At 42.7% G+C, this 27,779-nt stretch overlaps 1 protein-coding gene and 1 pseudogene across 5 annotated transcripts; one reads left to right on the top strand and one right to left on the bottom strand.

The window, feature by feature from the left end:
• The first annotated feature begins 230 nt into the window (after positions 1–230).
• Positions 231–13,713, top strand: LOC104337695 (hydroxymethylglutaryl-CoA synthase, cytoplasmic). Of its 5 annotated transcripts, none has more exons than XM_075446468.1 (11): positions 231–352; positions 4,456–4,674; positions 5,157–5,614; positions 5,954–6,079; positions 6,585–6,749; positions 7,479–7,647; positions 7,758–7,928; positions 9,440–9,546; positions 9,881–10,006; positions 10,291–10,454; positions 10,871–13,713. In XM_075446468.1, exons 3-11 carry the CDS (start codon positions 5,167–5,169, stop codon positions 10,961–10,963), a joined length of 1,569 nt encoding a protein of 522 aa, XP_075302583.1. In that variant the 5' UTR covers positions 231–352; positions 4,456–4,674; positions 5,157–5,166; the 3' UTR covers positions 10,964–13,713. The 5 variants fall into 5 exon arrangements, with proteins under 5 accessions (XP_075302583.1, XP_075302581.1, XP_075302585.1 ...); XM_075446467.1 differs by lacking the exon at positions 231–352 and adding an exon at positions 3,213–3,895; XM_075446466.1 differs by lacking the exon at positions 4,456–4,674.
• A 213-nt stretch (positions 13,714–13,926) lies between these two features.
• On the bottom strand, positions 13,927–26,614 carry LOC142365576 (serine/threonine-protein kinase NIM1-like; annotated as a pseudogene).
• Between the last annotated feature and the right edge of the window lie 1,165 nt (positions 26,615–27,779).

A 27,779-nucleotide genomic window follows, 5' to 3' on the forward strand; every position in this document is an offset into this window, starting at 1 on the left:
CCCGCGGTCAGCAGCACGCTGCCATTGGCTGCCCCTGTGCTGCGCTCGGCTCCCATTGAGCACCCACCGCCTCTACCGCATCCTCATTGGCGCGCTGCCCTCTGGCCACGCTGCGTCACTTTCTCACACCATTCCCCCCGCCTTCTCCGCCAGTTGCGGGCCGGCCGGCGGGCGGGACCTGGGCGGTGGCAGCTGTGATTGGCCAGGAGAGCTGCCGCTCAGGGTGCTAGACGGAGTCCGGGCGGTGGGGCTGTTTAAAGGCGTCGCGCATCAGGACGCTACTTTTTCTCTCCGTGCATGCGAGCGAAGGTGTGGAGTAGTGAGCGATACCGGAAGCTTTCGCCTCGGATAGGTGAGGGTAGCTTGGCCCCCGGAGGCCCTTGGGCTGCGTGGCGTCCCCTGCCCCTCCTCAAGGGGGGGGGGGGGGGGGGGGGTGCGCGGATCCGCGTGGGCTGCGTGGTGGGCTAGAGTTGGGGTTGGGTCTGCGGCATCGTGTGGAGCTGGAGCCGCCCGCGGGGCGTGGGGATAGGTCGGCGTAGCTGGGAGTGGTGTGTTCAGTGGATGTAAGTGCGTTTGAAGTAGTGTTCGCAGTGCAGTGAGAGGAGGGAAAAAAAGGCTTTTCTGAGTGTCACTTAAGGTAAGTGTTAGCCTGCAAACGGCGCTGAGTGCTGTCTGGAGCATCATCGAGCAGCACCCGTAGCGTGGCTGCTGTGTGCAGTGTTGCTCTCACCCAGTGTAGCTGGCGAGGCAAAATGCATCGTGAAAGACCCTGGTGCTCGAGGACCCTGGGTGCTGTGGCGTTCAAAAAACGTGTAGATGTGGCACTTCGGGATATGGCATGGTGGTGTTGGGTTGACGGCTGGACTTGATGATCTTAGAGGTCTTTTCCAACCTATGATTCTGTCTCGTGTGCTGCGCTCCCGCCTCCTGAAAGAAGCACCCCGGTTGGGTGAAGGTATGGTGAGCGCGTCCCTGCTGCTGCTTCTCACAGCGAGGCTCCGTGGGCTGTTGCTGAGGGGCTCCTCTGGGCTCTTCCCCTGCCTGCGGAGTGTCACTAAAGAAGCCTGAAAGCGACGGTGCCCTAGGCATGTCCCTTAATCATCTCTGTGTCGCGACAGAGGTGCCCATCCACGCCAGAGATGGTGGGGCGGGCGTGCCACCCCCTCATCGCGCAGGGCAAAGGCAGCCTGCTGCTGCCCCCAGGGATACCATCGTTTTCTTTCATAATAACGTTTGTTGTATAGGTGTGGGATTCCTGCCAGCCCATCCTTGTTGCTAATGGAGTCTCGGTCACAGATGTGTTCAGGGCTAAACCCAGAGGGGAGGGTGCCTCGGATCCCTGCAGCATGTTGATCCCCACGGGGACAGACGCTTCGGACAGGTCTTTATGAATGAATCCAAGATACTGTATTTTGCAGTTTGGTGGGTTTTTACGCTGTTTGCTTGTTTCTCGCTTAGTCTCATTCTTTTGGCTCAGAGGTGAGGGGAGGACATGGTGATGCCACGTTCATGCATGGCCTATGCCGTGGTGAGTCGCAGCAATCCGGGTAAAAGCAGCGACCTCTCGTGGCATGACAAGTGTTTTGCATGTACTTGAACTCGATACCTGTAAACCTTTTAGCTGTGTGGGAATAACTAGATTTAGTTAATGTTGTAACTGAAGCTACCAGATCATCACTGTTTAACTTCTAAAAAACAGCCTGAAGTGGCTTTGCTTTCATGAACGAAGTCTGTTCTATAAGTCTTCCAGAAATAAAAAGCCAAAGGGAATTGCCGAATGTAGCAAACAAGCTTGCGTTTTATTTTCTAACTTTATATGAGTTAAAAACTTAATTAGGAAATAATGTAGTCAAATTATTGACAGAACATTCTAAAAGTCTTAAAGACAATAAAAGCCACCAGTTGTTGTGGGAGATGCTATTTCTGGTATCTGGAAGCACTAGCAGAAAGTAGTGGCTGTTTTATGCTGCTCATCATTCCCTACAGAATCTTAAAGGGACACAAAAAAGCAGGCTTCTTATTTCTTTATATTAAGCATTTTGGATTCTCAATGTTTTAAAAGAAATGGTACTTTTGAGTACTTTTTCATTTTCAGTAAAAATTTGGCAATGGGATTTTGTTTGCAGTTTGACCAAGAGCACAAAAGGCTATTTGTTTTGCATCAAGTAAACAATTTTTTTTTTTTTCCCTGTAATGACTAACTGACTTAAGATGTCATATGTCCCATTTTCTTAAGTGGTCAGAGCAAGCTTATAAAGCAAATTTTTTTTCATTGTGCTGTAACCTGATAGCCCTGACTGCTGCTACATTGGTGTATTTGATGAGCCATACGAATACAATAAAAAGTCTCCCTTTAGTTGTCTTCTCATCAGAAAACTTTTTGCAGAACTGCAGTAAGTAGTATGGAATTATATGCCAGTTTTGATCTTGAAGTTCTGTAATGAACAAGCACAGAGCAGAGTGTTTTCCTCAGCCCTCACCAATAATGCCAATCCTGTTGGCACACTGAATTTTCTAATAATTCAGTGCCTGGTTAAAAAACACTCTTGTTCTATGGCTGCTATAGGTCAAGTCCATTATGTGCTGTCATGCATTGTCTTTTAGTATATAACCTAATTAAAATTAAGCATCTAAGAGTCTCTGTAGCATCTAGCTTATATCTTTTTGGCTCTTGGAGCAGAACCAAGCTCTGCTATGGGTAGAAGGCTCAGCCTCAGGGTGGCTGCCAGACACCATGCTGAGTTGGGACCTACCTGAAGTCTGCTAGCAGCTGTCTGTGTTTTCTTTTAGTCCCTTTTCCTTTTTTTTGTGTGTCCCCCCCCCCCCTTTTTTTTTTGTCCTCTTTCTTTTTGTTCTCCTTTATGCCACAAAGAGGGCTGGACTCCAAGTCCTTTTCTCAGCTGGGACCTTGACCTACGTTGTCAGCATTCATACAGAGAGCAGGAAACCACCCTTGTTCTCTTCAGTGCCTGTGCAGATTTGAGGTAAAATGCAGCTCTTGGAGCTGGGTCTGAAGTTCAGTGCTGCTCCTTGTCCTGAGGAGGTGTGTAACTTGCTAGTTGTGCTGCTGAGAAGAGATGTGAACTTTCCCTAACGGCTCCGGGGGGGGGGGGGGGAGGGGGAGGGGTGGTGGTGAGGTGAGGTGTCTCCAGGCCACCATGCTCCCTTTCCTGGCTGTGGCTTCAGGAAAGCTGTGACTGCCACTCTTTTTCTCACAGTGTAAGCCTGCTGCTGTGCCATGACAAATCCTTAATCCTGTCTGCCAGGGTCCACTTCCGTGAGGCAGATATTATTCTGTCTTCCTTTTTTTTTTTTTAGTCAAGCTAGTTTAAAAAGTGGTGCTACTGCTTGCCCTTACTGCTATGGTGTGCAAAAAGGTGCAACTTAAAAGCATTTGAGAAACTTTAAAAATGAAATGCTAATAGAGGTGAGGTGTCTGCAGGATGGGCTAATCTGTGGTCGGGGACTGTCAAAACCAGAAATTTTGGATGCTGGTGGGTTTTATTTCAAGTTGTTATTCGGTTTGCCTCCATGCTGGTGCTGCTGGGTTTATTGTGCGAGGCGCTTAAGACAATGACGTTGTCCTCACCTTGAGGGACCCCGTTAGAATGGGGGGAGTCTGCAGGTGAACACTCTGGCCCCGCCCCGCTTGGATGTGGGCTGGGGCCGACACGGCGGGAGCGTTGCAGCTGGAGCCCCGCCTCAGGGGGCGGGACAGGCTTCCCGCGCCTGTGTGCTGCCCGCCTGCCAGACGCTGCTGCGCGCATGCGCGCTCTCCGCACCGAGAGCCGGCCATGGGATTCCGCAACGTGTAAGGGCCGGCGGAAGCCGGGCGGTGCGCGACGCGACATCCCCACCCCGGTGGCTCCTCGCAGTCTCCCCGGCTGGGTCACGGGTAACCTTGAGGCGTGGGGGCGCCCTCAGTGCCCTTGGCAGTGTCGCGGGGCCGGCTCGGCGGATGGAGTGGGGTAGCAGGCCCCCGGCCGGGCGCTGCAGCCCGCGGCGCGATAGTCTGAGCTGAGGGGCTTAGTAACGGGATGGATTAGGAAAAAAGAGTTCTGATCAGCTGTGGCGCTCGGTTTTATCCGGACGCTGTAGTGGGGCGTTTGCGGGCACTGCGCTTTCTGGTGAGCAGATACGAAATCGTGAGCCTGGGGTGGTAGCAGAGCACACAATTCGAAATTGGTTTTCTTGCTTGAAATCTTGTGGCAATATGAGTACAGCTGTTCTGCAGCACTCCAGTAAGCAGTTTTAAATAACAAGTGTTCTGTAAAGATGTAAGCAAATGTACAGGAAGATGGTGCCTGTCTGTGTAACACAGATAGGGTTGAAGTAATAGGATCTAGTATATCCTAGAGTATAGTGACAGTAACGTTATAGGGTTAAAACAAGAAAACTTGGTCTATTGGGAAGAATCTCTCTGTGTTTATCTTGGCCTGTGAAATATTCTTCTAGACCTGGTCTTAGGAGTTCCAGTGTTCAGGAATGCCAAAACAGACTATGCTTAAAAAACCTGAATGAACAAACGGGAAAAACCCAACCAAAAAACATCACACCAAAAATACTTGTATCTTTGTTGCAAGTATAAACAAAATGAAGCAACTTGGACCATTTAGTTTAAAAATAAAAACAGTTTTGAAGAGTCCTGGTCTGTCTTAAGGCTGAGATTTCCTGGTAAGTATAAATTTTAAACTTAATGTCTCAACTAGCAATGTTTAAAACAAACCACCCAGTGTTTCCAGCTTGGTTGTATAAAATTGAGACTTTACGTATAAGCAAAAGTAGAATAATGAACATTAAGATTAATTTCTCGAACACTTAACATTTGTTAAGCATGTGTTTTGCTTCAGTGAAATAATGGGCTTAAGCTATGTATATTCATCTCCAGCACTGAAATTGTACTTTTACTTAAAAGATCTTCTTAATATAAAATGTTATAAAACTTCTAATGATGTTTACAGTATGCTCAGACCAATATTTCACCTGGAGGCAAAGGCTTGCCCTTTGCAAATGAACTTGTAGAATACCTGAAACTTAACCTTTTCTGTAAAACTATAGAAAGTTAAAGTATGTATGAAGTAGGTCTCTAAAAATGGATGTGAATAAATCAGCTGGGTTTTGTGATATTTTTTTTTTCTTTTCTTTTTTTCTTAAAGATTTACCACGATGCCTGGGTCTCTTCCAGTGAATGCTGAATCCTGCTGGCCCAAAGATGTAGGAATTATTGCACTGGAAATATATTTTCCCTCTCAGTATGTTGACCAGACAGAACTGGAGAAGTATGATGGTGTGAATGCTGGCAAATACACCATTGGGTTAGGCCAGTCAAAGATGGGATTCTGCTCTGACCGGGAGGATATAAATTCTCTCTGTTTGACTGTGGTTCAGAAGCTCATGGAGAGGAACAGTCTTTCCTATGATTGTATCGGGAGATTAGAAGTTGGAACAGAGACAATAATTGATAAATCAAAATCTGTGAAAACCGTCCTGATGCAGCTTTTTGAAGAATCTGGTAATGTGGATGTAGAAGGAATTGACACCATGAATGCATGTTATGGAGGCACTGCTGCTCTTTTTAATGCTATTAATTGGATTGAGTCCAGTTCTTGGGATGGTAAGTTCAGGGTATTTTCTTGAAAAACTGTGTCAGTCTGAGTAGTCTGCCTTGCAATTACAGTGTTCATTTTTTAACTATATAAAACACAGAGGGTAAACTCTTGTATGCTTCTGAAGTCTTTTTCTTAAATGCTCTGGGCATTTGCCACTAGTTCAGTTACATGCGAAAAATAACGACATGGATAATCATCACTGGTCTTTTTGGTGGCTGCCAGGATTGAAGAGCCCCTTAATACTGGAGTCATCTACTCAATAACCAAAGTCTAAAAATTGCTGATGGATATTAAAATGTGCTAAATTCTTGGCTACTTTTCATACTTATTTGTGTTTTTCACAGGGCGTTATGCACTTGTTGTTGCTGGAGACATAGCTGTGTATGCCACTGGAAATGCAAGGCCAACAGGTGGAGCTGGTGCTGTTGCTATGCTAGTTGGTCCAAATGCTCCATTAATTTTTGAGAGAGGTTAGTCCTCTGAGAAAACAAATACCGTTCATCCAGATACTGTATCTGTTCTGAAGTCTGTCCCCTGGTTTTGTGGATTGCTGGAGGGCTGGATTAACTCTTACTAATGTCAGAAATTGTACTTTGTCTACTCTTGCTCTGGGCTAACTTGGCCGAGTCCTATTACAGGAGGCAGCAAGAAACAACTAGAGATGTTTCTATCTGTTTTTCCTTGGGGATTCTCCAATAAAATTGACAGAGTGGACTAGAGCTGAATAACACAGCATTCTACTTCCAAGGTGAAATGATGAAAATCATTTGTTACTTGTGTTTATGTTGAGTCCTACTGTACTTGAGTAACAGGTGATTGAGAACTGTGTGGAAACGTTACCTTAAAGGGCCTGAAGTGCTATGAAAACCTGCTTGACTGAGGCCAAATATTACTTGTTTTCCATGTGTGAAGTAATGTGTTCAAACTAAGTAGCTGAATAAAGTAATTTTCAGCTCTTGTCAATTTCTCTGACAGGATTGCGTGGAACCCACATGCAGCATGCATATGACTTCTATAAACCAGATATGGTCTCTGAATATCCTGTAGTTGATGGTAAACTATCTATACAGTGCTACCTCAGTGCATTAGATCGCTGCTATACTGTCTATCGCAACAAAATCCATGCCCAGTGGCAGAAGGGTACGTAGCCTCGCATGATACTGCAAGATCTGGCAAATATTGGAATGTATAGCTACACAGACAATGTGTTTTCAAGTTTTAGCATCCAATCTAAAGACTAGTACATGGTCCCTTTCTTTGTGTGTTCAGAGACAATTGAAATGTTTGTGCTCTCCCATAAAGAAAAGTCTTATTTCTGTTCTGATAGGGCTAAGTACCCAATAGTCAATAAGCAGTAGTCTATAAAAGCTTTTGTTGGAGTAATATATAATATCTTGCTTAAGTGTGTTGTTCCCTCCTCTACCAAGGCTCTTAAGATATTGAGGTTAATATTTAATGTTGTGCAAGGATACTGATTTTTATTTTTATTTTTACCCCTGTATGTTTAGTAATTGCTTCACCTGTATTAAGAAGCATAGGTTTGAAAATTAGATAGCTAGATGAAGTAAACTATTTCTTATTTCAGAATGCTGGGTAGAAATACTGATATTCTGTTAAGCTTATAACTACTTCTAGAAGAAAAAGGGGCAAAAATTGCTATCTGGTACACAAGATAAGTAAGAAACTAATCTTCAAATAGAAGTAGCAGCAGTGTGTTAAATGAACTTGCTAGCAATAGCTAGTCTTATGCTTGTCTTTTGTATGCTGATGTGTTATGATGACTGGTATCCTGCCATCCCCCTATTTTATTTTAATATTTGAAGTGAGTACTAAACATAAGTTGTAACACAATGTTTCTGCCACTTCCAGAGGGGACAGAAAGACACTTCACTTTGAATGACTTTGGATTCATGATCTTTCATTCTCCCTACTGTAAACTGGTACAGAAATCTGTGGCTAGACTGTTGCTGAATGACTTTCTTTGTGACCAGAACCGAGAAACAGCAAATGGTGTTTTCAGTGGTTTGGAATCTTTCAGGTGAGAATGGCTGCTGTCTTCCTTGTTCAGATGGTCTTAATTTGTTAAACATACAAGGTGGTTTTCCTTGCTGCCATTTTAGTAACTATTTCTGAACCTTTTTTTACTAGGGATGTAAAACTTGAAGATACATATTTTGACAGAGATGTGGAAAAAGCTTTTATGAAAGCCAGTGCAGAGCTCTTCAGTCAGAAAACCAAAGCTTCGTTACTCGTATCCAATCAGAATGGAAATATGTATACCCCTTCAGTCTATGGTTGCCTTGCCTCTCTTCTAGCCCAGTAAGCATAAAATTGGAAAAAGTCATAGCTTTTTATATGTAAGTGCATAAAAGGTTTTTGTTTCAGAAAGCCTTTTGTAAAAGCACCATCTAGCAACCCTTTTTCTATTAGATTGTGTACGCAGAATAATTTTCTAAGTTTAGTCTTGCTACTTAAGGCAATTGGGTCAAGTGACAAGCAGACTCAAAATTTCTGTGTCAGAAGCTGATCTGAAACAACAGCTTAATGCTTTCCAAAGTAGGATCTTATTGGTAAGGTGGTATATCTTCTCTGAGCCTCAACACCCTGCCCCCAACCTCCTCCCAAACAACCCAGTGGAAAAGAGAAACTGAATGCCTTCTCTGTTCAACTATAATAATCATAGAATGGTTTGGGTTGGAAGGGACCTTACAGATCATCTAGTTCCACCCCCCCCGCCATGGGCAGGGACACCTTCCACTAGACCAGGTTGCTCAGAGCTCCATCCAACCTGGACTTGAACACTGCCAGGGAGGAGGCATCCACAGCTTCTCTGGGCAACCTATTCCAGTGCCTCACCATCCTCGTTGTAGAAAATTTCTGCCTTATATCTAACCTAAATCTCCCCTCCCTTAGTTTAAAACCATTACTCCTTGTCCTATTGTAACAGGCCCTGCCAGAAAGTTTGTCCCTATCTTTCCTATAGGCCCCCTTCAGGTACTAAAAGGCTGCTGTAAGGTCACCCCGGAGCCTTCTCCAGGCTGAACAGCCCCAACTCTCTCAGCCTGTCCGCTTAGGAGAGGTGTTCCAGCACTTCCATTATTTTTGTGGCCCTCCTCTGGACCCGCTCCAACACATCCATGTCCTTCTTGTGCTGAGGGCTCCAGACCTGGATGCAGGACTCCAGGTGGGGTCTCAGCAGAGCAGAGTGGCAGACCTGCTGGCCATGCTTTTCTTGATGCGGCCCAGGATATGGCTGGCTTTCTGGGCTGCAAGCACACATTGCCGGGTCATGCTAAGCTTCCTGTCAACCAAAACCTCCAAGTCCTTTTTTGGCAGGGCTGCTCTCAATCCACTCATTGCCCAACAATAACACGTAAATCAAAATTAAATTAGTATTTACTTAACAACTTTGTTGTGTGTTTTTTTTTTTTTTTGCAATGACAGACTCTTACAAAACAATGTTAAGTTTAAATTGAACAACTCCTCTTGGGTCCTTTTTTCTTACTGTGACTTTGCATTCTAAAATGTGGTGGTTCATTTTAGGCTTTAGATCACTTAGGAATGAAAATTGCCTGCCTTCTAGATGATCGTATTCTGGGTGTTTTTTTGTTCCCTTTTGCTTAGGTAGCTTCGAAAATAATTGTGTGACAGCAGTGTTTGAAATCCTGGTTTTAAAAGTCATCACTTACACATTTAGTGTACTAAATGCATATTGTAGTCAATATAATTTTGCTGGCTGCTTTTTCTAAGCTAGCTGTGCTTTCTAGCTATTTAAAATTGGCACCTTGGCTTAATTCTCACTTGAAACAACTGTTGTTTTTGATTTGCAGGTACTCCCCAGAGCAGCTCGCAGGACAGAGAATTAGTGTGTTCTCATATGGCTCTGGTTTTGCTGCTACGATGTATTCCATCAGAGTTACACAGGATGCCACTCCTGGTGAGTGAAAGAGATGTTAATTAACTCCTTTGCACAGCTCGCTTCTAAATGCTTTATGCCCACTAGCTTAAGTAAACCTGCAGAACAATGCCTAATGACAGTATTAAACTGAAGATGTTCCAGCTCCAAGGAATGTTTTAAGCATCTCTTTGGGCAAATAGGTAATATTCTTCAAATGCTTTAAGTGTTTTGCATGAGTAATTGGGAATGTTTTTGAAGGACTAAAACTTTAGCTTCTCCAATGCAAAATATTTTGGATAGGCTTGAAATGCTAACATGCTGGTGTATAGTTCTCAGCACTGGTGCTACCTTACGTGATGGCTTTATATTGTAGGTTCTGCACTTGACAAAGTAACTGCCAGCCTTTCTGATCTTGAAACAAGACTTGACTCAAGACAGTGCATTGCACCTGATGTCTTTGCTGAAAACATGAAGATTAGACAGGAAGCACATAATTTGGGTAAGAATGTCATAAATAACTCCTAGTCCTACAGAAAAATACTCGTCACTTAATTTGCATGACTTAAATGATTAAGGTGTAGAATAAAGGAAATATCTGACTCTTTCGACTTCTGAATAGCTCATAGAGTGATTTTCTGTAGCTTGTGTTCATTGGCCCAGTATGGTTGAAATGAAAATACAGACTTGGTATTCCTGTCTTACTACTTCCAAACTGTAAAGGCCTGTGGCGTATAAAACTCTCACCAGGAACCAACTAACAGTATGTTGTTGGCTTTTTTACAGCCAGCTATATTCCACAGTGTTCAGTAGAAGATCTCTTTGAAGGAACATGGTACCTTGTGTGTGTGGATGACAAACACAGAAGAACTTATGCACGACACCCGCTTAAGGTTGATGGACCTCTGGAGGCAAGAGTTGAAGTTGTCCACTCAGGTGTTGTTCATGAGGTGAACATTCAGCACTCTTTAGTTTGATATAAATGGTGGAACACTTTATGTGTTTGTTTTGGCATGTGCATATATGTTAAGAGGAAGTGGTTTAACAATATATAACAGGTACTTTGTTAAAAGATGAAACATATAAGCCAGAAGTGGGGGGGGGGGGGGAGGGAGGAAGAAGCATGCAATTTTAAAAAAAATAAATTTCATCATAACAAGAAAGAAACTGCACAAGAATGAAACAAAAGTCTCTTTTCACTTAATTAGTTTGCATGAAGCATAACAGATTTGAATGACTTAAGACCAAGATGTCCAGTGCAGCATGAATGTTGTTTGAGAGTTGAACTAGCTGTGAAGTATGAATGTTTGTGAATTAGAAAACCATATTTAATGCTTTGTTTTGTGGTGTTTTTTTTCCCCCTTAGCAGATCCCAAGCCCTGCTAAGAAAGTGCCAAGAATCCCTGCAGCAACAGAATCTGAAGGTGTTACTGTTGCCGTTTCCAATGGGGAGCATTAAGATACCTCTGTGAGGTGGGAAATAAAAAAAAGGTGTGAGGGTAGGGTGAGAGAGAAAGGATTGCAGTAGTACTGAAACTCCAGTGTAAAGTAGTACTTCATTGGAGCATGGAAAAACTGTTTAAATTCCTTAAAGATTTGTTGTAATATGGTGTGCTGAATGATTTTCAGAACACTCAAATCATGAATATACTGGAGATGGAGGAACTTGCCAGGGGCTTTGTGGATTCCTTAACATATCTGAATTAGTTGCTACATAGTAGCTATAATCTATTACAAGGTCTTTGTACATAGAAAAAAAAGTATCTTCTACTTTTTTCATGTAAAATGACTTGAAATCTACAGTTAACTCTTCTACTTGTATTCAAAAGCAGGTGGCAAAGTAGTCCAAGGTTTTAATGTTGGGGTTTTCAGTGCCTTGACAGTAAGCAGTCAGTCTTCTGAATACTGCCCTTGTCTTTCCTTTTTATCACCTTCCCTTTCTTCTCCCTGTCCACCTTCCATCACACCATTGCTTTGGGAAAGGTATAGAACTAAGTAACACTCATTACTGGATTAGAATCTATCTCCCTGGTCAAAATGACTGGATCAAGAATGGCTAGACTGACAGGTGTATCTTTTCCAAGAAACTCTGACCTACTATTAGTTACTATGTAATTCCTCCTAACATCCGTATTACCTGTTTTATATACCTGCATTATAAATCACAGCAGCCTGGGAGGAAAGAACAACAAGAAGGGAGGTAGTAGTTTTTTCTTCTAAAGAACAAAAAGGATATATTTCTTGGGTTCATTGATTTGACACCTTCTCAGGATTGTTTAACTGCAATAGAAGTATTGAAGGCAGCAGAATTTTCAAATAAGGCTTCTGGCTATTATGGAGCTGTTTAAATTGGCAAACTAAGGAAGGGGAGGAAGATCACTTTGGAACACTGGCCTCTTGCTATTCTTAATATAACACATTTCTAACACTATTTATAACTTTGAATTTGGCTTGTACTTTGAAGTCCTTCTCACTGTTGGTAATGGGGGGGGTGTCGATCATCTGTGTGTCACACACACACACACACACACCCCCATGCAAGCTAAAAGCTATCCATTTTGCAAGTGATAGATATACAATGCTAATGGGGCATCCATTCTGGTAGATTTTTTTAAAGCCCAGATTGGAAATTAATTATGATGTGAGCCTTATATTTAAATTGACCTGATGTACAGAATTAAGTTTTTTGTTGAATTTTATTTCTTTGCTAATTCTACAAAGCTACATTATCTAATGTAAAGTAGCAAAAAAAATTTGGCTGAAACTACATTTTTTTTTTTGTATGCAGTGAAGTGTTTGTATTATGTCACTCACTAGGATTTGATAACACTGTATTTGTACAGTCAACCTTTGTAAAATAGCTGTTTATAATAAATTGATGAATACTAATCAGTTTGTTCTGCTGAAAATGATGGAGCAATGATGCATGAAGATAGTGTTTACAAGTATTTTTGTTTAGGTTGCCCTTGTGAAACTTATCTTGGTACTAGGAAAAAAACAGTGCCATGGAACAAAGTCCATTACTGGCAGTGGACAAGCCAAGAAGTGAGCTACCGGCACAAAAAATTTGTGGGCTCATAATCTGTGAGGACCTTCTGGATCTCTCTTAATATTGTTCTGTTCTAAAAGTGGAAAGAAAAGGTTGCTTAGGCTGGTGGGGAAATTTTCATTTCCCCTGTGAAAGGGAATTGGTTCTTGCTTTGTACTTACCTGAGCCTCACTGAGTCCAGATTCCTATGGGTGGCTCTTTAGTCATTCTGCTCGTTTACCTTAATTATTTCTTTTGAAGTCAACTGACAATCTCATCAGTCCCCATAATAGATAAGGCATCCCTGTCCTTAAATTTGAAAGCACCAGCTGTACCTCTCTAAACCCTGTATTGCTTTACTTGCCTTAACTAAAATATAGGCTCTTCCTCTTAGCTTAGGCATTTCAACTGTGCTTGTTCAGAGAAGGACAGCTACTGCACTCTTCCACCATTTGTATTGGAACTGATGATATTGAAAATTAAAGTATAAAATACCTGATTAAAGCTGAGGGTAGGAGTATCTACATCTTGGTGATACTTAGAACAATTGGAAGTGTCAGGCTATCCTACTTTTAACTTGCAGTGGTCAAGAGCATCAAAATCAGCTTTGTGCTGGCAGAAGTTAGTATAAGCCTATAATGTTCAGTATATAAGTGGATTTTGTTATTGATTGTATTCAACTTACTGTGATACCTAGTGTTAAAGCAAGAATTAAACTACATGAGTTTTGGTGTATGCTTATCTTTCCTTTTTTGATTGCAAGGGGAGTCCAAGCAGTCCTAGACTCTCAGAATTGTATGAGTAATGGAAGGTGGGAATTGCAACCACACATACAGGGTAAAACCAGCATATCTTAACTTGTCTTTCTGAATTGTGACGAATTAGAAACAATAGTCAATAATAGCATTGCTGTTTCTTTAACAAATTAAACATAAGATGTATATTGGAGCCTTTTTAAAATTTTGTTTAAAGAAATCTTAGAGAAGAATTTGCAGTTTAGATCATCTGGTTTCTGCTTAAATTTAGTTCTCTGCAAAAACTGCCCTGGTTTACAGTGGTAAAATTGTGTCAAGCTAAGGTAAAACTCTTCAAGTTAGCTGTTCTATGCCTGTGCTGAGAATCTCCCAAGCATGTTAAGTGCAATGCTGTTTGATTTTTTTAATAAAGATATCCACAAATGATCTCTTCCCTGTTTTGAGTTCTTGCACTGGCTATATCAAGTTTCTGGACCAAGGGGCAAATAAGTGTATGAGAGTTCTGTGTTTGAGCACTTCACTGTGATTTGAGAAATACAAAGGAGATAAGGCATTTCTGGTTTATTTAAAAAAAAAAAAGTAACACTAAAACTTGTGAAAAGTGAATAAAACACTTTGAAGAAAAGTCTGCAGTGCACTTTACAAAATAGAACACAGCTTGGATGTGTGCTTCATCCTGCTGTAAGAACAGATTCCTCAAGTCTTGTTCTTTGGGGTCTGGATGGGACACTACAAGAACACAGTCAAGTACCCTTTTCTGTACTGTTATTGAGCTCTGTGTGTCTCTCTCCTGGCTATTTTGAATGTGGTGTTGTGATTCCCAGATATTTCAGAATATTTTTCACTTTGCTTTCTTTCTCTTTGAGTGTACTGACCTCTGATAATTACTTTAGATCAAGTTTAAATGGCTGTGTTTGAGGTGCTGTTTTCCCTTTCATCCATTCACTGGTCATAATAAGTTTGACAGTATTATTTGGTTGGTACTGGCCAAAGGACTCCTTTTATCAGTTTCTGTCAAGTTTGAGAGGCAAATGGTATGTCCCTTCAAGAATGCGTTTTTTGTTTGGCCACTGTATCTGCCTGAAATGGCATGATACCTGTCATAATGTATAACAGGATTCCCAGTGCCTAGATAGCTATGTGAATGCCAATGTAATTTTTTTATCTCAGAAGAGTTCAGGAGCAGCGTAAGGAGGAGAGCCACAGAAAGTATTTAAAGTTTCATCTCTTACTTCGCTAAATCCAAAGCCTCCCAACTTAACACAGGCGTTACTGGTGTAAAATACATTTTCTGCTTTTGAGTCCTGGTGAATGATATTATTCTCATGCTGTAGAACAAGAGGAAAACTTGGTATTGGTTTGTTCATAGGAAAGGTCTCAAGTGACTATCCCCAATTGATTAATTACTGCACAGGATAAAGGGAATTACCTTGGGCAGAGTCAGAAATAAGCATTGTAATGAAACTGAAAAGTTAAAGTATTTAAACAAATTAACTTAATTTTCTACTGATACAGAAACAATAGAGTAGATGGAGAAGATAAGAATGATGGTGTTTTTATAAGAATATCACTCTTGTTAACTAATATAAACTACTTTCATCAAGCAGACTTGTGATGGCATCATGGCTAATCCTACAAGACTAGATACCTTTGTGTGCAAAATCTGTGTATTTTATTTTTTCAGGGTTCAGAACACTTGCTTTTGCAATTACTACATTTTTGTAATGATGCAAGTAACAAAATAATTTCTTTTTAACTAATTCAATTTTTGTATGTATTGTAAGCTTGTAGACTCATGAAGTGAAAGCTTTTAGTTTATCAAGACCATGAAGTGAACGTAATTGCATATAAAGTAAGAAAGTTGCTACAATTTTGTTGTGTGATCTAATGTCCTATGAAGAACTGGTGGTGGCAGGAGAAAAGGACCACAGACTTGTGCCTTGCAGGACACCCAAGTTTAGTGGTGTCTTCAAGTTTTAGAAATCTAATATAACTTGTACTCTCTCCCCCCCCCCCCCCCCCCCCCCCCTTGAAAATGGCAGTCAAGGACTCAAACTGAATTTGCTCTGCTTAGTAAAGATATATCTGTTTTAATTAGGTTAGAGTTTAGATTCATCTTTGAAATAACTAGGAGGAACAGATGTGTTTGAGCACTCTCTGCCCTACCCTTTGAAGTAACAAGGTGTGCATGTATATGGAGGCAATAAGGAAACCCTTTGGCATCCTAAGTTTTTTAAACTGTCACCAATAACACGCAGGGATCTTCTGCCCTCGTATGGATTGACAACAGTGAGATGGGATTTAAGTACCCTGGATTTGATGGCTTAGCAAAAAGAAAATGTTTTTGCAGAAGTCTGTGTATGAGTGAAGAAGTTGGCCAGTTTGGTAGTCTGGGTTTAATGCTAAGAAATAGATGCGATCTTGAAATGTAAGTTCCAGTAGCTCCTGAATATCTGTCCTATGAAAAAGGTGTTGAAGCTAATCCATCGCTTACAGGACATCTGAGTGTTTTGTCAAAATACATAATAAATGCCTACTGTCTACATATACTATGAGTAGTTTGTAATGTAGTTTCTAGACATCTGATCTGGGAACATTCTTGCTTTTAACTTTCAGAGCCTGAGGCTATTACGTGGCATATGAGAATATGAGCTGCTGGAGGGCACCCTGAGCCAACTTTAACAAATACTAGTTTTACTACTTAAACTTGCAGAATAGTCTTCCTGTGTTTTTATGCTGTTGTTTTAAGTAGCTGTAGTTACTATGCAAGGTTCAGAGGAGATGGTACTGGAAGTAGTTAATTGCCCTTTTCTGCCTTTATAAGGTGCTTTGGGCTCTACACAAATAGCATCATCCTAAATCCAGTTGCAATACTGAAGACTAGGCAAGGGGAAGTGACTGATTTGCTGTTAACTTCACAGATTTGTTCCAAAGCGAGGATTGGGAATTAATGGTCTTAAGTGCTAGTCTCCCACATTCATTCATAAGCAAGCTGGATGTTTGCAATGCCTAACAACAAGCCTCTTTCTAGAACACTTTCTTCTAGCAGAAGAGTGACTGATCCTATGTTTTAAAATAGCTGGAGGAAAGAAATTAAACTCTGGTCGTTGGTGCCTACAGCAACTTAAAGCAGACCAGGAGAATGCTGTTGCTAAAGGGTTGGTTCCACCCACCAGATGTTCCCAGTTCAATCTCTTCCCAAAAGCTGTCAGCAGAGAGGCAATAACTCAAGGTGGATGTGAAAGCTCTCTTAGATACCTTTGAGTTAGCTCTTCTCTAGCTGTTTTGCTCTTCAGAAACATGGGCCTGAAATCTTGGTAACACCAAAAGATACATCCATAAAATCTGCTAGAGTAGTGAGGGGCAACATGCCTGTAGAAGAAGAGCAATTTACCATGTGCTTCACAGCAGTCACAATCTGGGAGAAGATTATTTTACACTCTGTTTCTAGCAGTTTCCCTTCTGTACTGATTTTAGTGAAGAGCTCGCATCTCCTGCATACTCCATCACCAGGTTCAATTTTGAGAGTGTCTCCACCTCATCATATGGTCTGATGATATTTAGGTGGTGCAGTTTTTCCATGCTGGATATTTCATGAGATGGCAAATGTTGAGTCTTCTGATCTTAGCTTTATCTTGTCCAAAATCTTAATTGCAGCTTTCTCATGAAAAGCATTTTTCTTTTCAGGTGTTAGTGCAATAGATACAAAATGGCAATACTTGGTTATAGAAGTGCAATAAAATTTCACCTCTGATCAGTATAAGATAAGCTGCAGATGTCTACTAAGCCCTGTAAACTTTCATAAACACCTATGTTCCTTTCTGTCTCCAGCATCCTGTTCACTGTTGATGTAGCTAAAGGCTGGTAGAGTACTGTGAGGGCTAATCAAATCATCTGCTGTCTTGTTGTGCTCCCCTGCTGTCAAGCTAATATGTCTGATGGCCACAGTTACAGCATCTACTTTTGGTGTCTAACACTGGTAAAGAAAGTCGTGCTTTTTCTTTCATTGTTAGCTCAGTGCTGTTCAGATGAGCCTAGGCCTGAGCCTGGTACTTGCAGACTAATGGAGGTGTCAAATTTAGGTACTTTGTTTTAGAGTAGACAACTTGGGGGTAATTTAGGGGCTCTGGCTATAACTCTGCAAGCTTATAATGGAAAGGTGTGTTTAAGTTGGTGCAACTTTTCCCAAACTTCTTACCCCACAAATTCTCAGTTATCAAAATCAGCGTTATAGAGATTTGTCTTTGTCAGGATAGCTGTGCCAGTTTTTCCCAATGTGTTCATGTACGAGTAGTTCTTGGTGCTATACAGAATACAGGAAAAGTACTTTTTGTTTTTTTGGGGTGGAGTGTGTCTGTATGCTACAGTGAGCCATGACTCCACACCACACATTTTATTCTGAGAAAGGGGGAAAAAAAAAAAAAAAAAAAAAAAACCAAAAACAACAGTGAAGTAGAATAAGTTCCAGGGATCCTGTAAGACAGCAAATCTAGCTGTCTTACACTGTCCTGGTAATGCAAAGCTGCTGTTAAATTCTATGTGTTTCTGTAGCATATCTACAGTGAAGCCAAGGGCCACAAAGCAGATACACATCTGCAGCTGCACCACATCACCAGGGTAACTCAGAACTGTATGAATAGGTCAATCACAACTGTCCTTATGTTTCTGTATTAACTGGTAGGTTATGGCTTTTGTATTCACTCTATTGAATACAGCTGATATTTGAAGGATTAGTGTGGTTAAAATAGGCTTACAGTGGCTTTGTATAACTTATCAAGATAGCAAAATTAAACTGGATCATGGTGAAAATAACTGTTATTTCTGGGGAAAAGCTTTGGATTTTTATTTTTCCACCAAGAATATCTTAGTCAATCATTCACAGATTTCTTAGCAATTAATAATTTTTATCAAATCTTTTAGAAAAATACTTCACCTTGGTTTCTAGCACATGAAGATATATGCATGTATCTCTGTACAGATCAAGAAAACTCCATGTTTGTTATATTTACATTTCTTAGTAACAAAAATGCATAAATTGATTCCCTGCTAGAGTGTAGCAGATATTCTAAGCAAATGTGGTTCTTGTAAAAGGTGCTGAATTATCCCTTGATGCACTGAGAAGGAGCTTGTGCAGAGTATAAGGCAGTCTTCCCTATGCTGCTTTTCTGTGACCTGTTTCATGCTTTCTAGTGAGCCCTCTAGGAAAGAGAGTACCTACTCTTATGTGGTGCTGATGGTGGTGTGATGAATTGGAAGGAAATGAAATTTGAACAGTAACAGCATATGATGCTCTTCCTGGGAGAGCTCTGACTGCTGACCCTGGGGGTGAAAGACTAAAATCTTTGTCGCATTGGTAGCATATTGATCATGTAAACCAAGAGGAAAGAGTATTGGGGGGTGGGAGTTGGGGGGGTAAACATGAGCTTTTACACCTCTGCAGTCTGGGCCGAAAGAGGTGGTTAGAGAAAATAACAACAGATAATATGGCATGAAGGCTTTGGGGCGTATCTTGTTTTCTCACCTGTTAAGATGATAGAGAAAAGGAGAATCAATCAAATTGGAAAGGAAGGACTATGAGACAAACAGGAGATAGTAGTGTACAAAGATGCAGGTAAAACTAGTTATTCCTGAGGGGAAACAAGAACAGTTTCTATTATTGCCAAAGGCAGAAGAAGAAAAAAGATAGATGAAGGCAGGTTCTTAGTTATACCTATAATTGAAGTGTTTGCTGCAGTTCACTAGAAAGGCTAGGTCTTCCTAGAAGCAGTCTCTAGGGTGCTTTTCTCTACTTACAAAAAGAAAAATAATTGACAGTTCACCACAACCTTCTACCCTGATTTGGCTGTACTAAAGCTTGTTTTCCTGTACCTGCTCAGCCCACACCTATATCCCCTGTCCCAGCTTTGTACGTTAATGAACTCCTTGCAAATGAGTCAGTAAAGCAGGCATAAAATTTCTCACCAAAATTGCTGTGACCAAATAAAAGCCTCATCCATACTAGTAAAATTTGTTATGAAACAAAGGAAACCTTGCTAACTCTGGCTGCAGGCAGGAGCATGCCTAGCTAGCCTGCCCTGGGGTTTTAGCACCTATAGCCCTGCAGCCCATGAGCTGGGGCAGGGAAGATGACAGATGGACAGGACAAGTTATAGGAGAGGAAGCACAACATTGATTGGTGCTTGAGCCGTGGGGCAAGATGTGTTAACTCCCCAAAGTGCAGAGACTAATTTTTCTTGTAATAGCTGCCATCTAAAGAAAATGATTCTGTCTGCTTTAAAGACTAATCCAAACCTAATCATTTATCTGTGACTCTGCCTATAGATTCACACAACAATAAAAAGGCACATACAACTGCCGCGATTGAGAGACGGGACACCGCTTGATGCAAGCAGGATGATCGTTTTATTGTTCTTACACACATACATTTATACAGATCAGAAGGTAGCGTGTTTTAAACTGATTGGTTAAGTTTCAAACTAGGCACCTATTGATTGGTTAACACAGTTGCTAATACAGACACATTCTTTTCCTAAGCTCATCTAAACTAAGGCCATGCAGACACATTCTTTTCTTATCTTATCCAAGGCCTTGCTTCCTCCCTCAGGATGGCTCGGCACTATCTCTCTTCTTCTCAGGGTTTATGGCCCACAAGTTCCAACACATCCTCCCTCATCAATTGCACCGCGCTGGGGGCCCTGCTGAGGCCCACATCTCCCCCTTCCTGTTGTACAATAAGAATTTCTTTTACTGAGCGTGTTATTAGTTTTTGCAAACACTGCAACAGGCATGGAAGGAGTAATAACAGAAAAATAAAAACAGCTAAAGCATACACTGCTGTCTTTATAGCATGTACACAAAACCCATGGTTCGCAAGTGTTACAGAAAAGACACGAAACTTTCGTGACTGGTGTTTCTATATGCTGGTTCATACAGTCCTTCTATGTTTATGATTCAACCGTCCTGATTGTCCCGGACCTCTGGAGGAGGTTCACCAACTTGCTGCTCTGAAGGTTGGTCCCGGGTGCGATCCGATTCGTCCTCAGACGGTTGTGGTAACGATTCACGGAAAGGCCGCACACTTTTTGCTGGAATCCATCGGGGGCCTCTTTCTGTGGAAACACAAGCATAACCTCTGCCCCACGTGATAAGGGGGTAGGGTCCCATGATCTTACCTGTTTCAGGATCTCGAATCAATACTGGGGCCTTGATTGTTGCTTCAAACGAAGCGTTTGTATTAAAATGACGAACTATCGGAGGGTTGCTGTCTAACAGAGAACAATTTAAAAAATTAAAAACATATAAGGCTTTCTGTAGACGCTCCTCAGGGGTAGCAGTCCCTACTCCCCCTTTTTGTTGTTGTAATAAACGTTTCAGAGATTGATGAGAGCGTTCAATTAAGGATTGGCCTGTAGGGGAGTGAGGAATGCCAGTAACGTGAGTAATACCCCAGGAGTTAAAAAAGGCTTTTGTTGCGGCGGACACGTAGGTAGGGCCGTTGTCCGTCTTGATTTGAGAGGGTATACCTAAAGTGGCAAAGGCACGCATTAAATGTTTTTGAACATCACGTGTCTTTTCTCCTGTGTGGCAGGAGGCAAATAGGGCACCCGAAAAGGTATCAATGGAAGAGTGAATACATTTTAGATGACCAAATTCTGAAAAGTGGGTTACATCAGTTTGCCACAGTTGTAAGCTTTGCAGTCCCCTAGGATTAACCCCTCCCGTTATCGACGGAAAGGAGTGTTTTTGACAGTCAGGACACACGGCGATAATGTTAGTTGCTTGCTGGGTAGTGAGGTCAAATTGCCGTTTAAGACCTCCAGCATTCTGGTGAAAAAAAGAATGGCTGAGTTTAGCCTGTGCTATGCGATCCGGTAATACTTGCACTGGTAACATAAGCATATCAGCTCGTCGATTCCCTTCTGCAATAAAACCAGGTAAAGCAGTATGTGCCCTGACGTGCATGACAAAATAGGGATGAGGGCGCGAGTCCAGGAGGAAAATAAGTTCCTGCAATAAAGCAAACAATTCAGAATGTGAGACATCACGTAACACAGATGCTTCAGCCCGTTCAACAATTCCTATAACATAAGCTGAGCCAGTAATTATGTTAAGCGGTGTGGACCACTTTCGGAAAACTTGAACAACCGCGTTCAGTTCTACTATCTGAGGAGAACCAGGCACAGTCTCTATATCCGAGTCCCATTGTCCACGTTGGTCATCCCACCATAAGATGACCGATTTATGTGACTTTCCAGAGCCGTCCGTAAACACGGTGAGGGCCTGCAAGGGTTGGTCACTTCTTTTTGGCCTGGACAGAAGACGAAAGTCAGCATTGAGTAGCTTATGAGATGGCGGGTGAGAGGTAAGTTGTCCTGTATAGCCAGCTATTGCTATACTGAAGGCATCGGATTGTTGGTGGAGCCACTGTAAGTAAGTACTTGCCACAGGCAAACAGATGCAGGCAAAGTCCATTCCTGATAGTGTCAGCAAACGTTGCTGGGCTCTAATGATTAAAGATGCAAACATCTCGTGCTGTGTTGAAATAGTCTTTGAAGACTGATTCGGTAAGAAAACCCATTCAATAATCAGCAGTGGGTCTGATTTTTGAGAATCCCACTGAAATATTAGCGCATGAGGTTGTCGAGCGGGGTTCAAAATAATCAGAAAAAAGGGTAGCTCGGGAGCCCATCGATGTGCTTGTCGAAGACTAATTGCTGTAGCAGCCTTTTGCAGGGAAGTAGTGGCTTCAGGGTCAAGACTGCGGGGGGAGCGTAAGTCAGTGTCCCCTTTTAGCAGTCTAAATAAAGGACTTAAATCTGCATTAGAAATCCCCAACAGTGGTCGGACCCAATTGATTGTTCCCAACAATTTCTGTACATCATGTAAATTCTGTATGTCTGTCTGTATCTGCAGAGGTTAGGGAATTATAGTCTGGGCCCTGATGCGCCAACCTAAGTATTTCCATGGAGATATTTTTTGAATTTTTTCCGGCGCAATACAGAGGCCTGCCGAGTTAACGGCAGCCATGACAAGAGCTACGGCTTCCTCCATGACTCCATGGAGTTGTGCAGCCACCAGGATGTCATCCATATAGTGATACAACAAGACACTAGGCATTGTAGTTCTAACAGGGGTAAGTACTTTAGCCACGTACCACTGACAAATCGTAGGACTATTCTTCATTCCCTGTGGCAGCACAGCCCACTGGTATCTTTGCAACGGGGCTTGCATGTTGACGCTTGGAACTGAAAAGGTAAATTTAGGAGCATCGTCTGGATGCAGTGGGATATTAAAAAAGCAGTCTTTGAGGTCAATAACAGTCAAGTGCCAATCTCGAGGGATCATAGTAGGGGACGGGAGTCCTGGTTGAAGGGCTCCCATGTCTTCCATAGCGTCATTAATTTTTCTAAGGTCATGGAGTAAGCGCCACTTGCCAGTTTGTTTCTTGATGACAAAGACAGGTGAATTCCAAGGGCTAGTGGAGGGCACGATGTGTTCTTTTGTCAACTGCTCCATGACTAATTCCTGGAGGGCGCGAAGCTTTTCCAGAGGGAGGGGCCATTGATCTACCCAAATAGGGTCATCGGTTTTCCAAGTTAATTTCAGGGTGTCGCGCACTTCAATGGCCCCATCTAAAAATGGGTCCAAATAGACATTCTCCACTGAGACAGTACGTGGCGCCCCCACAGGACCATAGGAACAGGTAACACAAAAGGCTTAACAGAAGCTGTATGCCCTTCCGGACCTTGGATTTGGATTAACTTTACGCTTTGGTGGCTTTTACCAGTTCCCCCAATTCCAGCCAATGTCTGGGAAACGTTAGCCAGAGGCCATTGTGGAGGCCACTTGGCCTGGGATATTACTGTGACATCAGCTCCAGTATCAATAATTCCATTTAATATTACTTGCTGCCCCCCACGAATAAGGGTACATTGGTACACAGGTCGTTTCTGAGAAATAGACTGTACCCATAAAATTTGTGGGTCCCCCGTAGATTTAAACCCTCTCTGCCTTTGTTGAGGTTGGTTAGGAATTGGGGAGTCCATCACTGTGGGAATCAATATCAATTGTGCTATACGGCTGCCTTCTGGTACCGTGCAAGGAGGAAATGGGGTCCATGCCATGATTTTAATTTCATCAGTACTGTCAGAATCAATAACCTCTGGTTTTACAAAAAGTCCTGACAAGGTGGTAGATGATCTTCCTAACAAAAGCGCTTGGGTTTTTGGGGGTAGGGGCCCCGAAACATTTGTTAACAATAAGTGAACCGAGGAATCGAGCAACGTTGCTGTGTGAGAGGTTGCCAGGTCCAATCCGGCGCTACCAGCTGCTGTTGGGTGGAGACCTGAGACACTGCTGATTCCCTCCGTAGGGGTTGAAATGTCGGCTGCGGTACTTGTGTCTGCGCACGTCGCTGCCCCGCGCTCCGCGATCGGTTTCCCTGTATCGGTTGACCCTGGAAATCATACTTAGACCGACATTGATTAGCATAATGACGCCCTTTTCGGCATCTAGGGCAGACCCCAGGGGCCTGGGGCCTGGTACCAGCATTGGTAGCCAAACAGTTCCTTTTCAAATGACCTGGTTTGCCGCAACCATAACAATTCCTGGGCCCCCCAGAGCTGTGCATGGCCGCGAAAGCAGCAGCCATGGCTTCAAGTTTATGATCCATAGTGCCAATTCTATTACAAGCTTCTACCATTTCCACCAGTGTGGGGTTTGGATTTGGGAGAGATTTCAGTAACTTTTTACAATCCACATTAGCATTTTCTACAGCCAATTTTAACAACAAAATCTCCCGCGCTTCCGTGTTGTCTATCTGACGCTCCAGAGCTTGCTTCAGCCTGTCAATAAACTGCATATAAGGTTCCCGGGGGTCCTGGGTAATCGTAGTGAAGGTTTTTTGCGGTTTTTGTGAGTCAGGGACCTTAAAAAGGGCTTTTTTAGCTTCTTCACGAGTCGCCTCAAGAGCTTCCCGTGGGATATCCCGGGCTTGAGCCACCGGATCAGAATACTGACCCGTGCCAGTAAGGTGCTCTATAGTCAGCGCAGCTATAGCTGCATTGCCGTGACCCACGTAAGTCGTGACAGAGTGCCTGGAGTCCCCCCCTCCAGTGTGACTCCCACAGGGAGTACTGTGTCAGAGTCAGTAACAGTTGCGCTAAAGATTTTAAATCATGCGGAGTCATAACATAAGTGTCAAAAACAGAAGACAGCAAACTTGCAAAATACGGAGACGAAAGCTCGTGCTCAGTAACAGTACGACGCAGTTCCTTAATTACCGAGAAAGATAAAGCCTCCCACTGAGCCCCCCGACCCTGATAGATCACAGGGGCTACAATTGTTTTAGCGATTTCTAACTCCCCCTCCTTCAAGGCTTGGCGTTTTATATTAGCCCACACATCGCGCGGGTTAGGGGGGTAGAGATCTGGTTCTTTTTCAGGATCCACCGGACCCGGGTCAAAAGGATCTCCCCCCGGGGGGTATCCTGCAGCACACACTCTTAAGGGTTTGTTCTCCGGCAGCACCGGAGGCGCCGTGGGAGAGTTATCCTCCTCCCCTGCTTTGTCTTTATGATTTTTCTCTTGCGCTTTTAAAGTCTCAAAAACACTCCTCCACCAGGGGAGCATATGCTGCACTTCAGCGTTCCCTGTTGTTGCCGCGTCCCATAGTTTCACCCCCACATTGTCCCAAAGTTCCCGCGTAAAGATAGTAGACGCAGTTACGGTGGGCATCTTCACTTGTACCCATTTAAGCATTAGTTTAAGATCATGCCCAGAAATATTCTTTCCATGTTTTTTAAGGAGAGCTTTCATAAGCTCATATACGTCTCTCTCTGGGGAAGACGTCTGACTTCCCATGTTTCCCACAGCTCACCTCTCAGCTCCGGAGGGATTGTTTAAGCCGGCTCCTGCTTCCTTTCAGCAGCTCATTCAACGTCCTGTGGGACTCGCAGCATGCCACGCAGATAGGTGGTTTTTCTCCGAATCACGTCGGGGTCACCAATTTGCCGCGATTGAGAGACGGGACACCGCTTGATGCAAGCAGGATGATCGTTTTATTGTTCTTACACACATACATTTATACAGATCAGAAGGTAGCGTGTTTTAAACTGATTGGTTAAGTTTCAAACTAGGCACCTATTGATTGGTTAACACAGTTGCTAATACAGACACATTCTTTTCCTAAGCTCATCTAAACTAAGGCCATGCAGACACATTCTTTTCTTATCTTATCCAAGGCCTTGCTTCCTCCCTCAGGATGGCTCGGCACTATCTCTCTTCTTCTCAGGGTTTATGGCCCACAAGTTCCAACACATCCTCCCTCATCAATTGCACCGCGCTGGGGGCCCTGCTGAGGCCCACAACAACCTAAGTTCAGATAGCATCTTTCTTCACAAATAGGTCCATTTGTATATGTATAAAACTAAGGTGCTCAGTATGCAGATGACCCACACAGTACTGCCTACCTTTGGTTAGGGAATGGATTTTAAGTTTTGCTTGTGAGAAATTCCACTTCCTATTTCTACTCTGATTCAATAGAAATAAATTATCTTTCCCAGGGTTAATTCTTTCACCCCTTTGTCCTTCTGGGACATAGGCTGACCCCACTTGAGAAACTAATGTGGGTTGTGCTGCTTGCACTCTTCATCTCCATAGCCCTACCAGGCGCACATTGTCCTCTCTGCTGTCCTCGTGATGCCACCTGGCCTAGTGGTGTTTTGCAAGATCTCCACCATTCCCATATCATGTTGTCAAAGTCTGTAGGGTAATCGTGTCCCCATTTAACAAGCTGTCCCAATAAGGAGCTTAAAATAAATAATTTTGTATGAATATGCCATCCTGCACATAATGGCCACTGTGACAAACTTAGCAAAAAACCAGCTTACTGAGAGTCCAAGGATCAGTTTGGAAATTACTTCAAAAATGAATCTGGCATATCTACATATTTCAGTTCTGTTCAAAATCAGAGATAAAACTGGAAGCTGTTTATGACCATCTCTCACTAACAGATTTAGTGTGTCAGGATCTTCATCTACAAGGTAAAAGAGGATTTGCAATTAAAACTGTAAACTTTGTGCACGAAAGGAGTTGCTCACAGTCTATGCAGTACATTTGACTAACAAAATATTTGACACAAATTTTCAGGCTTTAGTTTGCTGTTTTGAAAACTAACTTGATAGATAAAGGTCAAACAAATAGCTGATTAATTGCTCTGAAAAAATCCAGATGCTTCCAGTTCATTTTGAATAGTTGACCTTAAGAGCATAGTTCTCATTGATTCTGGTACCAGTCTGAGCTGAACGTAGGGTTTGTCTTTGATTCATTCTTCAGCCTGTGAGCTTGTCACTGTGCCTTGGAAATGTTGCTGTGCCTCGAAGCCTTGCTGTAAAAAGTTTGTTGCCCCTCTGTTTCCTTCCCATGGTGAGTTTAACAAAGCAACTGATCCTGGAAGATGACAAGAAAAACATAATCTGTGCACCAGGCAAAAGAAACACTGTGCCTCAGTATCCCTGTAGTCACATGGCAGGACAATACAGGATTAAGTAACTCCAATGTCATGTTAATCCTCCTTTATTTAGATGAGCTTTCTTTAATGCCTTGAGCATTCTTAAAATTTTGCCAGACACATGGTGTTCCTAAGCAGACAGATGAAGAAAGTCATTAAAACCTTTACATAACAGCCATGCACTTCACTAAATGACAGCATGCCACGTACCATTTCACCAATTTAACTCTGTTTGTTTGGCAGCACAGACAAAGAGGTCCTTATTCTAAATGCACAAGCAATCACCTTTAAAGCAGTACAGCATTTTTTTCTTCTTTACCTTTTTTCTTTAACCTTGAAAAATAGGAGTTGATTAGCAACTGATAATCGTGCAGTCATTTGCCTGAGGGTGGTGAGCTGGGCACAAAAGCTCTGAGATAGCACAGGTGGTGATGCTCACCTCTCCTGCTCTCAGCCTGCAGCACCATCCAACTGATGAATGTGGGAGACACCTCACTGCTGTTGTGTACAGATTCACCAGACTAAGGGGGTGAGAAGTAGACCAGTAACTCAATGCCTGGAGCTTAGGGAAGGTAGACAGTCACCTAAGGTGCTGCACTAGAAGAGGGCATGGGACAGAGGAGCTGTTTTCTAAACCCCCATCTCCTGCATGAGCAAGAGGAGAGGCCAAAGGCACAACAGAAGGGCGAAGAAAAGGCACCTGACAACGTATTTCATTAAATAGCAATTGGAGTAGCACAGAAGCATTTGGCTGCTTCTACAGAGAGGTTGAGGCAACAGACCCAGCCTCTGGGAAGCTGCTCCTTGCCTTGAAATGCACATGAGTGTTTTTGGCCTCCGTGATCCGGGGAGAGGCAGAGAGTCTGGCTTCTCCTCACGCTCAGGGTACAGGAGGATCTATCGCTTCTCTGAGACAGAAATGTTTCTTACTGTGTGTGGTGCAAACATATGGCTGACAGTTCATAAGTGGAATGGAGGGAAAA

The sequence above is a fragment of the Opisthocomus hoazin genome, chromosome W (assembly GCF_030867145.1).
Source record: "Opisthocomus hoazin isolate bOpiHoa1 chromosome W, bOpiHoa1.hap1, whole genome shotgun sequence".
Taxonomy (NCBI): Eukaryota; Metazoa; Chordata; class Aves; order Opisthocomiformes; family Opisthocomidae; genus Opisthocomus; species Opisthocomus hoazin.

Bases quoted from the DNA above. Each gene is read 5' to 3' on its own strand.
- LOC104337695 (XM_075446468.1), top strand. From the start codon at position 5,167: ATGCCTGGGTCTCTTCCAGTGAATGCTGAATCCTGCTGGCCCAAAGAT. The intron at 5,615-5,953 runs GTAAGTTCAGGG...TGTTTTTCACAG, and splicing joins TGAGTCCAGTTCTTGGGATG to GGCGTTATGCACTTGTTGTT. The intron at 6,750-7,478 runs GTACGTAGCCTC...TGCCACTTCCAG, and splicing joins CCATGCCCAGTGGCAGAAGG to AGGGGACAGAAAGACACTTC.